Here is a 12,448-nt window from a genome sequence, read left to right on the forward strand (position 1 = left end):
CTCGAAAAGTCATTCAAAACAGTACCTCATCCCCATCTTGGCTCATCAGATCACTTCTCAGTCAGACTCATCCCATCATACAGGCCTCAGTTTGTGAGAGAGGCCCTCTGTGAAGCAGGTGAGAGGGGGGTCTGATGGTGCTATGGAAGCACTACAAGACTGTTTTGAGTGTACACACTGGGACATGTTCAAAGCAGCAGCAACACACAACTAAAGCATCAATGTGGATGAATGTGTGTCAGGAGGATATATAGAGAAGTGCATTGAGGACATCACTTCCCATTAGGAACATCACTTCCCAGACCAACCACAAACCCTGGATGACTTGAGAAGTACACGCTATGCCAAAAGCACAGGACACTGCCTTTAAATGTGTGCTATAAGGAAAGCAAAGCGCGCCCATGGAGTTTTTCCATGACCCAAACAACACAAGGAATATGTGGCATGGTGATTACAAACTACAAGGGAACCCCTGCAAGGATGACAGTGACTTCTTAAATGACCTCAACAATTCATTTGGCAGGTTTGATGCACTGAACCACCCCAGCAAGGAAAACAGCAACACAGCAAGCACTGCAGCTTAATATAGCTGACGTCCGCAAGACCCTGAAAATAATAAACATCCAAAAGGCAGCAAGGCCAGACAACATTCCTGGGAAAGTACTCAGTGAGTTTGTGGACCAGCTGGCCTCGGTTCTGATGGACACCTCCCTGAACCAGGCCACTACCTTGTTTCAAGCAGGCCACTATCATACCACTGTCAAAAAAAGTCTTCAGTGAGCAGCCTAAATGACTTTCGCCACAGATCACTGACTCCTACAATGACGAAGTGCTTTGAGAGGCTGATAAAGCAGCACATAACCTCCCTCCTCCCCTCCTCATTCGACCTGTTTCACTTTGTGTATCGTTCAAACCACACTCATGTGCGAATGCTGCGTGTTGATTTCAGTTCAGCTTTCAACGCCATCGTTCACCAGAATCTGGTAAGCAAACTGGCACCCCTGGGCAACTGGATCTTGGACTTCCTCTTTGACAGGCCCCAGTCCATGCGTGTGGGGAAGAACACCTCCTCAGTCATCACCCTGAGCACCGGCTCTCCTCAAGGCAGCGTTCTGTGTCCATTACTCTTTACACTGATGACAGATGACTGCGTTGCCACATCCCATACTAACCACATCATAAAGTATGCGGATGGCACTACAGCAGTGGGGCTGATTCCGAACAACAATGACCAGACCCGCAACAACCTTCTCCTGAATGTCGACAAAACAAAAGAACTCACTGTTGCCTTCAGGAAGAGCCCACCCTGCCACTGATTATTCACAACGCAGCTGGGGATGTGCTAGAAAGCACCAAGTTCCTGGGAGTGCACATAACAAACAATCTATCACAGACTCAGAACACTTCATCTCCGATAAAACAAGCGAACCATCATTTGCACTTCCTTTGCAGGATCGGAAGGATACATCTGCCTACCAACATCCTCATCACTTTCTCCTGGAATACCATAGAAAGTATACTGACCAATGACATTTCTCTATTGACATTAGTGGACTAGAGAAAGCTTAAATTTCCCCAGGAAAATAAGAGATCTAAAACTTAAATTAAATTGAATTAAAACTCAAAAATGTGTGATTTTAGTTGGCGGCTTTATTTACATTTGTAAAGTCCAATGTGGAGACTCAACAGCAACAGAAAAGTCTGACATCAGATTAATATTTGTGTACACAACTTACTACATCATACCTACCCATCAAATGCACTGAACTCCAAGGTCAGGCGAGTAGGCAAACCCACTGGATCGCCTATCAGACATAAATGCAAACAAAACTTGAAATTCACATAATGACATATATTCATTATGTGAAGGCTACATTTGGCAGTGATCGTTCTAATGAGACCATCTGGCCACACTACTCACCGTTGTAGTAATATCCTTTGATACATTTGGGACTCTCATCTAATCTGTAGTCATTAAGTTTCTTCTGAGTGAGCTGGTGCCAGAAGCCTGCCTCCAGAGCACTGCTGAAAGGAGCAAACTGCAGCTTTGTCTCTGCAGCGGATGACGACCCTTCACTTATGTCAGATGCCATCACAACTTCACGGCAGGCAATTCAGCCAAGTTCTACAAGCTGTGAAATGAAACACTCTGTGAAACACTCTGTGAAACAACGTAGGCTTCATAATGAGTTACAGCTTACGTACAGATAGAGCAGGGAGGCTTAACATGAATAAGCAATGACAATTGTGGCAAATTAAGTCTCTGTGTTGTAATTTTTGACCTTAAAGAACAAAGAAATGTACAACTGTCTTCATCTATTCACACACAAATGGTCACAGGTGCTGCGTAAGGTGCCTCGACATAAAGAGGAACTTAGGGCTCACTTTGGCTTGGGACAGCAGCCACTGCTTTCCGCATCAAAACTGAGCTTTTGAGCTCAGATCGTGCAGGTTTTTCTACAACCCGGTGAGGGAAAATGGCAAAGAGATACAGCTTATGTAAACCAGCTTGTTTTTTCAGTTTCCCAATCTTCAGTCACAGTGTCAAAGAAATCATAGATCTATACAAGGTATGATTTTGTAATGGAACAGCTGGTTTGGTTTTAATCATTGTCTGAAATAAAATGTGACAAAATAAAAGTAATAATAAGGACAGTGTCACGTATTGTATATATTATACATCCCTTTGTGGAATATCTGATTTTGCAATATTTTTTTGCAATATTTTGCAATAAGTGACTTGTTAAAATGTATGTCAAATATTGGATGGATCACACAAACGCCGGATGGATTATCTCAGGAGGGTTTCAGAATGCTGTAGTAATAGTTTAAGTCAATTTTGACTGAATTAAGGAAAAGTAACTTTTAACAGAGACCACAGAGAGAGACAGAGAGAAAACAAGCACTGAAAACGTTTTTTGAACACGACGAGAATCTAAGGGGAAATAAATTATAAGACGAGACAACGCTGTGCCGGGAAGCAAACAATTCAGGTTAGTTTTAGTCAAGACAGGGCGCGTTTATTGCAAACATATAACAGGCTTTGTGCACTTACCATAAATTCTTACTTCCTGGTGAAGTTGATCATGTGATCATGGGACCTGTCAATAACGCGGTGCACTGTGGGTAAGTAGCCCGTCACTTTAGCTCATCTGCTACACTCGAGCCGTTTTATGGTGCAAGCATCATTGAGTAAAATATAAAGAACCAAAACAAAAACAAGAACACACAAACGATGAAGCAGGAGAAAACTGACAGAAACCTGTACGCGCCGTTTCTTTTCATGTCGGGGAGAACAGATGAGTACAGAGATACAAGGCTCCGGGAAGCCACCGACTATCTAGTAGTCTTATGTCCCAAAAGTGGGTTTTGCCGGTAAGGTCCTAAACAAAACTTAGAAACGGGAAAACAGACAAAATCGTACCTAAAATAAAATCTGGAAAAGAAGCTACGAGCTAATTTGCATCAGAATCGTCACCGGAAAAACCAGAAATTGTCTCCATCTGGACACCGTAGCAATGCAACTACCTGTTAGGGACCGTGTCAAAATTATACTGCTGGGAAAAACGAACGTGCTGATAATATCCAAAGGCAAGTGGTTGAAGTGGTGAAACTGGTTGAAATGTGTTAGACGCAGTTGGATGTATAGAGGTATTAAAGTGATGTACCCTGTCATATGTCAGATGTCCAGATGCCTTTTTAAAAAAAACACTTTTTGGATATATCATGACCTGGGTGTAATGGAAGGACCAAGAACGTTCACAGACAATGTGCATAAATTTAATGAAAAAAGATAAGTGGACTGGTAACTCTCAGCAGTTAATCCCTTTTTCATTTTTAAACGAAGGGGACACAAATAAAATTGCAACTAAAATTCATTACAGATCTCCGCGTACATTTATTTATTCACAGAGTTTTAAGGTACTTAAACAACAGACAAAACCTATATTGATAACAAAAAAAAAAAAAGGGAAATTCCCAGGAAAAAATACGGATGACGTGTTGGTGGGTAGGATTCATTGGCTATCACAGCCATGCTAACAATAGCCTCCAATAATGACCACACTCAAAATATAGTTTTAAGTGGTTTTCATTCACTTTCAGCACTCAGACTATGCATCAATGTGGGATTACTTGGGACAATGGCCGATTGTAGTGAAAGGACAGACTAATTTACCACCACCCAGTTTGTTATATGTATATTATGTCTGCAGACTTGATGAACCCAACAAATAGCTAATGCCATTTTAAACCACATAAGTGGTTGAAAGTAAAATATTATATAGATCTTCCATTTAGGTTAATGTCTTTAATGTAGCTTACAGAATGCTAAATATATATAAATTTTCAAAGTAGTGGAAAAATTACACTTGTTATTTCCATATGATCTATTTAAGACACTTTCTTTATTACGGATTAGTAGCCATAGTCAAAACCGAATCAGCGCCATCAAATGGATGTTGACTACAGTTATACAAGTGTTTGAATGAAACTGTTTTGTTTGTTTTTGTTTTATTTGTTCCAGCCTGAGATCTTGAACGTTTGGTGCTTAATGAAAGTGATAGGGGTTGTATGAGGTAAAAACACTTACATTCATGCAGGTCTGTGGTGTCTTTGCTCTAAAATAACCATTAGCATTATGTACTACAATCTGACTTAAATAAATTACCCACGTTGATGACATGAAATAGTTTTTACAATGGATTTTATTGTTCTCCAGGGTCTGTAGTTTATATTTACCTTTTTTATTACCGTTGGAGATGATTTTGGCAAACTGCCGTGTGAAAGCTATATTTGTACAACTAACAGTTCAGCATATGTCCATCGGAGTCAACTGTCTGTATCCTGTGTTTCTGCTGTTCCCAAGGCAGCAACCAACATGAGGCCTGTTGAGGGTGCTTCTTTAGTTATAATAAAAACACAGCAGTGTGCAGCTATCCCCACTGATGGGAGCAAACTGTGCAGACAGTCTGCTAATCCAAAACAATTGTCTTGGGATGAAAAAAAAAAAAGAGGTTAGCTTTTGAATCTCTGAAATAAATTAACAGAACCCTGAAATGTAGATTCATGAATACAGAGAGATAGCAGTCCAGGTTGGTTTATTAACTGAGCAAAGTGAGCAACAGCCCCAGACCCCCAAGATCTTCAGAAGCTCCAAATTGACAGTGTGCCAGCTGTCCTGGACGAACCAAACCAAGGAATATGAATGCCAACGAAGACAGACTGTGATGTATAGCGATAGTGATGTGTCCTGTTGCCTGTGTATGCGAAGATTACAGCCACTGGCTAACTAGCACATACTGTACATCCGTTGCCTTCGGGCGAAGAAATAACTCACCATAGCCTCCATACCAACAGGTAACAATAGCCTGTATTATTCGTCATTCAAGAGGGGAATTGAAAGAGCTAGGACTCAAGAGGACTTTAAGAAGCTACAGTTAATCGTACAGAGCCGACCTCTCCTGATTCATGCTGATCAGTTGTCTCCAGTGTATTCACTGTAAACCAGTGCTCCAGTATTAGGGTGTTCATATGAGGTAAAGATGAAAAATAAAAGAGCAACCAATCAAGGTGGCCTCTCACTAATGAGCTCCACCACTGATTCAACATCCTGAAAAGCAGAAGTCAGAGTTCAACTAGTGCCATCAGTGCAGTGCGCGCACCCGAACTAGTCTGATGTTTTATCAAGTATAATGATTCACTAAGTCCTATAATACAACAATCATATTGTTCTGTTTCATACATTCTGTTGCGCTGACATGTTGTATACATCTAACATATGTCTATATTTGTCATAATGAAACCCAGGCATCTATGAGTAGGTTTATTCTTTGTCGATCAAAAGACAGTGACGCTGCTATCTGCTGTACAAAAACACCACACAGGACATTCCTGCCTGTCATTTATTCAGCTCATGTAAACGTTACATTTGAACAATACCATTCAACCCTCCAGTAGATTTATTACAGAGCTGTTAGACAATTTTAGTTTTGGCTGTATATACATAATAAACTTGGAGCTGTGGTCTGAAGGGTCCTTAACACAGGGGCACTGCTTAGGCTTAGAGTCCATTGTGTGCCCTTTGCTGCTGGTTGTCTCACTCATTCTTTTCTTTATGTCTCCACTGAACTGACCAATAAAGGGACAAAAGCCCACCAAAAATAACTTAAAAGACTGTATGCTGATTAAAGCTCGAGAGCCTTTTTCTCCATTGTCAGTAATAAAACTCAGAGAATAAAACAGAGCTGGCAGCTGGCAGCAGCTAGACTTTATTATGACACTGTCCAAAAAAAAAACACATTAACAAAACATTTAGTCCGATAGAATATCCAATAAAGATGCCTCCGTGGTAGATGTAAAAATTTCAAGTAATAGAAGGAAAGACAAAAAACACCTGTCTTCACATCAACACCTCTTCCAGCTCAGTTCTCGCCCCCGCCTCATTGGTTTGATTTGACTGAGTAGTGACTCACAGCTCGTCTGTGTTCAGTATCCTCAGGAAACATTAGGGGTATCTTGATCAATCTAGATTTGAAATAATTACAACCCGCGTTTATCTACATTGAAAATAAGGCCTATTTTTTTTGGTTTTGCTGCCTTGTTTCTCCAGAGCCTGCTGGATGCACTGGATGCAAAATCAATAAAAATACATTACAAGTCTCAGATTTAATGATTCTCACATAATTGTGGAATATGTGACGCTCTTTGGCTGATGACATAAAAGGATGTGCTACATCGCTACATCATAAAACAGATGATTGTAAAAAGCATTTGACAGTCAGGTCCTGATAAGGAATGAAACGAAATCCCCACTGTCAGCGGACAGAAATGCAAACAGACGATGTTTGTGTTGACAAGATTTGTTGCAAACAGTTTATATTGCAAAGAGCATTTTTATGTTGTTTGAAATTTATAAGTTATTTGCTCCAGTTTTAAATTGGGTTAACATCTTTGCTCATACAGTCACCTATTCTACATGAGGACAGTAAACAGATGACAAAGGATAAATGAGAAGAACCAGATTAGAAGTTTTCTTTCTTCTGCTGGTGTTAAGAGCAGGATTTAACAACACAGGGAAATCTTGTAATGCAGGCGTTTTTAAAATCCCCCTGCCAACAGAATGGTGGAATAAAGTGACAGATGAACAGATTCTAAATCCAACTAGGTGTGCCAAAGGAGAGAAATTTGTCTTTTTCCTAGACTGACATTTTAAAGCAAAGCTAATGGCTCTATCCAGTTTTAATAGTGAGAAATTAAAAAAAAAAAATCCCAAATTCATGGCAGTGCTTTGATTTATTTCATCAGCTTCAAGATGATTCATATATTCCTTTCAAAAAACAACACTTTTTTTTTTCCTTTGCATGGTTTTCCTTCACATCCCGTTTCTGAGCAGCACTCTGGGATTCTTTTGAGTTTAAATGCCTCTGGTTCGAGTCACATTTTTATCGTTATTAACATGCCACAGAATAAACAACATTAGATTGAGACATTATCCTCATCTTAAGTCTGACTCAAAATGCTGAAAGTTACAAAAATAAAATCAGGACCATACAGGAAATAACTAGCACACAAAAATACATATACAGTTGTATCTGCAAAGCTCCCAAAGGTGTCTAAGGCTTTTTTTTAATCAACTCTACTGTTGCTACATTCTTTTTTAGAAACATTTAGACACTGACTTTATTTTCCTTCATTTCTTGTCGCAACGAGTCACAAATGGATGTTGAGAATGTTTCTGAAGACCCGTTTAAAGTTCCCATTGCAGAGCGGGTATATAAAAGGGTTTAGAGTGGAGTTGATGTAGCCGAGCCAAATGGTGAACATGTGAAGGTCATGGTGGACGCACTCCCTGCAGAATGCCATGACCAGGAAAGCGATGAAGTACGGTATCCAACACAGTAAGAAAGCCGCGATTATGAAGCCTAACTGTTTGGCTGCTTTGTGCTCTTTATGGATCCTCAGACTTTGGATGCGCTGACGCGATTGGTCAATAAACCTTTGCCATGCCTGACGCAGAGTCACTGCGTTCTCTGGGTCTATTCTGGCGTCCTCCGCCCCTTCCTCCGACCAGGGCAGAGCTTGACCAGGGTTGTTATTGTTGTTGTAGAGCACAGACGTGTATCTCTGCACATCTGACACCTGGCTGATGTCGCAGACTCCGCTCACCGAGTTTGGCACTGTGACGTGACACTGATTTAAAGATGCTTGAAATTTGTTCTCGTTATTTCCACCCACGTCTTGTGGCATGGACGGCTGGGTCAGGGGAATCTCAGAATCTGGCTGCTTCTCCTCAGGAGACAATGAGCACCTTTTAACCCTACGCGAAATTCTGAGTCTCTTTGTTGTCATGGCGAGCAACGACGCCTGTTGGCACTTTACACCGATCTTTCTGTGAGCTCTCGTTGGAGCAGATTTGGTTTTAACGCCCTCTTCAAGGGAATACACCTGATCCAGTGTGTTCTGGTCCAACAGGCGTTGTTGCTTGGACAGTTTAATCTGAACATCACTTTCCCTCTTGGGTGATTTGGTGCCAATTTTCTCAGGGCTTTGAGCATTTCTTCCATTCTCGTTTTCTACGAATGAATCCGTTGGATGAATGATTCTTTCTCTGTCCCGTAGATGCTGCCTTACGGCCAAATAGATGTGTGTGTAAAACCACAACATCAAAACTGAGGGCACGTAGAAGTTGAAGACTGCAGTAATGACCTTAAACCATGTGGCAAAACGGAAGTCTGTATCACACTTGTTCTCTTCCTCAGGTTTAAGGTCCACATGTGTGAAAGACCTCCATCCCAAAATAGGAATAATCCACATCAACGACAGCAGCCAGGCTCCAGAAATCATCACACTGGCTTTTCCCCGCGTTCGATATTTCAAGTACTTGAGCGGCTGTCTCACTGAGCGGTAGCGATCCAAACAAAGGATAAACAAGCTGAAAATCGAGGCTGTGCTTGCAACGTAGTCCATTATCAGCCAAAACTGGCAGACAGCCCGGCCCAGGTTCCACTCATCCTCCAGCAAATACACCAAATTCAAAGGCATAACGGTGGCCCCCACTATAAGATCTGCCACCGACAGGCTGACAATGTAGAGGTTCCCCACAGTGTGGAGGCTCTTCTCTCGCTTCACGGCATAGAGAACGAGCAGGTTCATTATGACGGTGAGGAGGGAAAGGAGTCCCAGTGTGACTCCCAGCAGGGCGTTGTGGAGGCGGCCATGGAGGGTCAAGGTGTGATTGTTCGTCAGCGAGTCACCATCAGGTACGGCAGTCCAGCTGTTGTTACTGTAGTTGAAGTAGCCGCTGGTGATGAGATGTACAGGGTCCGTGGACGGTGACGGACCGGATGCCATCATGTTAGGTGAGATGGGCTCCTCTAGATCCAGTCACACTGTGGAAAGCTGGTGGCTGGTGTGTCTTTGACTGTCGACCTGTTCTGACCAGCAGGCTTAGCCAGCCTGTTTCCCATGGTTACTCAACTGAAGTGACACAGCTTAATGACGCACCTTAATAAAAGATATTCTTTCATTAGCGCTAATCAAAGTTTCCTTGATCTATAGTCCATTTAGCTGTAAATCCCAACTGTAAATATCTGAAAAACACAAAGAAAGCCACATGTTAGGTCTCTGTAGGTCACATGAGTGCTTTGAGCAATGGGAAATCACATGAATTATTGTTCAAATAAAAGCATGGTTGGAGACAACAAATTAATAAAGTAAACAGTCGATGCACTCAGAAGATAAGTTCTCAGTCCTAAAAAAAAGATTATTGTATTTTCTTCACTTTATTTGGATTGGGTGTGTAGTATTAATAGTCTAAAACGACTCTCCCTCCCTCTCTATCTCTGTCCAGCTGGCTTCGTTAACACTTACTCAGGAGATTGAGTCGGAGACATTGTGTCATTGGCGGAAAGGAGCCATTAATATGCCGCCAGTGCGCGAGGGTGGAATCGATGTCTTTCAGGATTTTTACAAACCTCTCTAGCAGCATGTTTCATAACGTGTTTCAGTGTGCAGAGAACTTCTTCTCATTTCAAATCAAAACTTATCAATCAATATGTCACTGAAGTAGCACTTAAATCTGTTTGGGGGGGCTATTGATTTTTAGACACAATTGACTGAAAGGAACCTGTTGCCATGGATGCACATGGCATTTCATAGATCATCTGACTTGAAATAGGTCATCTGGAATTTTTAGAATTTTCCCACATCCATACTCATGGATGTGGGGAAAAAAAAAAAAGAATCTAAATCCTCATAAACAACTACAACAAAACAAGTCAATACCAGTTGATGGCAAATATTTCAGCATTGATCGACGTAACATGTATGCTACACTGGATCCATTTGTCTAAATATTTTTTCTCCCTTTTGTGTTACTTGACTGTAAATTCACAATTGTGTCTGTCTGTTGAATAAAACGGTCTGCTTACTCATGACAAAGACTCAGGAGGAGGAGTAGACACCAGTCTCTGAAGTGTTTAGTGGGAAAACTGTAGTGGGGGGTGGAATGTTTTAGTGGTGCATCCTGAATTAAAAAAAAAAAAAAAAAAAATGAGTCATCAGATGATATTAAACTGAGTTGAAAGAGGAGGAATTACAACTCCTCTGTTCTAATGAGCTCATTGTTCTCTCTCTCTCTCTCTCTCTCTCTCTCTCTCTCTCTCTTCACCTTTTTCTGTTACATATACCTTTTACATGCTGTGATGAGATGTATTGAAAAAGTCTTCCAGCCTTAGGGTGCAAATGTCCAGACAGAGACAGAGAAATATTCCTGCAGCAAATGCTTTATAAAGTTATTTGTCGAAATTTTTAGACCAAAAATGCACCAGGCAAAGGTAAACTGAACATATGCTTCATGCTCTACCTATTTTGCCCCTCGTTATTTGAGCCTCTCATAGCAAGCTTTCATTTTTGCAACACAATCATTTAAAACTAAGAGAACTATTTCCCTTTGGCTTTGAATCTGAACTGAATGGTGTGACCGACATATGTCGTATCGCTGTGCGTAACGACTGTGTTTCTGCAATGGGTACCCCCGCACAAATATGAATTACTCTAGAAATTCAGAAAAAGAAAAGCCATGGGTTATGGATTAGCCATGGATGGTAGGAACCAGAAAACCTAGTGCGCATTTTTTATTATTTTTATTTTTTTCTTATCGCACATAATGCTGGATATTAATTCAGCACTAATTTGCACATAAATAGGATTCTGTGCAATAGCCACTGTTCGTCCGATGTCATTACAGAAAGAGCAGGGACAGAGATTAATCGCTTTATCTTTTGCCGTGTGGCGACCTGGCGGAACCCACCGACCAAACTGAATAATGTCTCTCTCTCTCGAAATGCTACAAGTTAGTGCCAGGGGAACCACCTGTTCGAGACCATGCAGGATCGCGCTTGAAAAGTTTTCACCGCAAATATGCATATTTTCTAACAGTATGATATGACAATGTTTTGCCACATGCCACTGAATCTGCCATTTATTAAAAAAAAAAAAAAAAAGAAAGAAAAAAAAAAGTTGTTCAGTCTCATAAGTCAAAAAGAAAAAAACGTCAAGAATATAAGGACAGACTTACCGGTGCATGTAGCCTACACATATTTCCAGGAAAGTTGTGTTTAATCCAACCAGCATTCCGGGCGAGAATCGGAAAACAAATGACGGACAGAGGTGGGTATATCAAAGAAAGCGTCTGCCTCCCTCCCTCTGTATTTCACTGTCTGTCTCTGTCCCTCTGTGGACTGAACTTTGGAGTTCATGTGTTATTCCACTGACCTACTCCTGCCATAAAAAAAAGCAACAGTCAAGGAGAATGCCGTTTCACCTGACGAGACGGTGCGTTATGGTTTGCGGTGCCATGATTCAACGCATGATTCACCGGACCGTTACGCGCGCACCGCGAACAACTTCCTCTTTGCCACGCAATTTGGACATTACTGTAATCGTTTATCATTACTGTTTGAGTTCAACGGCTTCATTTACGCCAGCGCCACATACGTTGTGATGAGAGAAAGGCGACAACGGGATGTGAATGAATTTAAAATGGGAAGAATCTCTCATACCTGTATGAGAGATTCTTGCCATCTTAAATTCTTTGAATTGCGACACATGAGCTATATTGTTGAAGATCTGCATGTGCCAAATAGCGCAATGGTTCCAACAGTACAGTTGAGCAAGCAGTGAGCAAATATATTATTAAATTAATTAAACGAATTTGTGTTACTGCCCAGGTTCCAGGAGTCGTTTGCATCATTTTCAACCTCCCCAGCTGTAGCATTTCGACCTACAGCAGTGTGCGTCTGACCGCTGCTAGTGTGTGGGTTTGTGCAGAGCGTTAAGATGACTTGTTTGGCTGTCCAGTCTTGAGTCATATCTGAGTCATGGTTTTGAAGCTGAAAACTGGAATTTTTCTTTTATCTGTAGTCGAAATGTATTTCATGGGGAGGTA

At 41.3% G+C, this 12,448-nt stretch overlaps 2 protein-coding genes across 2 annotated transcripts in view; both read right to left on the reverse strand.

Annotated features, from left to right (window-relative positions):
* The window catches only part of atg7 (ATG7 autophagy related 7 homolog (S. cerevisiae)), a 60,151-nt gene extending 56,607 nt beyond the window's left edge, over nt 1–3,544 (reverse strand). Inside the window, exons 1-3 of the mRNA XM_047583768.1 lie at nt 3,056–3,544; nt 1,922–2,132; nt 1,751–1,805 (exon numbers count right to left, since the gene is read on the reverse strand). Coding sequence (XP_047439724.1) covers nt 1,751–1,805; nt 1,922–2,093 — 227 coding nt within the window. The 5' untranslated portion in view covers nt 2,094–2,132; nt 3,056–3,544. The remainder of the gene's footprint in view (nt 1–1,750; nt 1,806–1,921; nt 2,133–3,055) is intronic.
* A 2,318-nt stretch (nt 3,545–5,862) lies between these two features.
* On the reverse strand, nt 5,863–12,010 carry hrh1 (histamine receptor H1). The gene is made up of 2 exons (XM_047582069.1): nt 11,579–12,010; nt 5,863–9,590 (listed from the first exon to the last, which is right to left on the reverse strand). The coding sequence occupies exon 2, from the start codon at nt 9,352–9,354 to the stop codon at nt 7,711–7,713; it is 1,644 nt and encodes a 547-aa protein (XP_047438025.1). The 5' UTR covers nt 9,355–9,590; nt 11,579–12,010; the 3' UTR covers nt 5,863–7,710.
* Between the last annotated feature and the right edge of the window lie 438 nt (nt 12,011–12,448).

Source organism: Mugil cephalus, chromosome 4 (genome assembly GCF_022458985.1).
Source record: "Mugil cephalus isolate CIBA_MC_2020 chromosome 4, CIBA_Mcephalus_1.1, whole genome shotgun sequence".
In the NCBI taxonomy this organism is placed as follows: domain Eukaryota; kingdom Metazoa; phylum Chordata; class Actinopteri; order Mugiliformes; family Mugilidae; genus Mugil; species Mugil cephalus.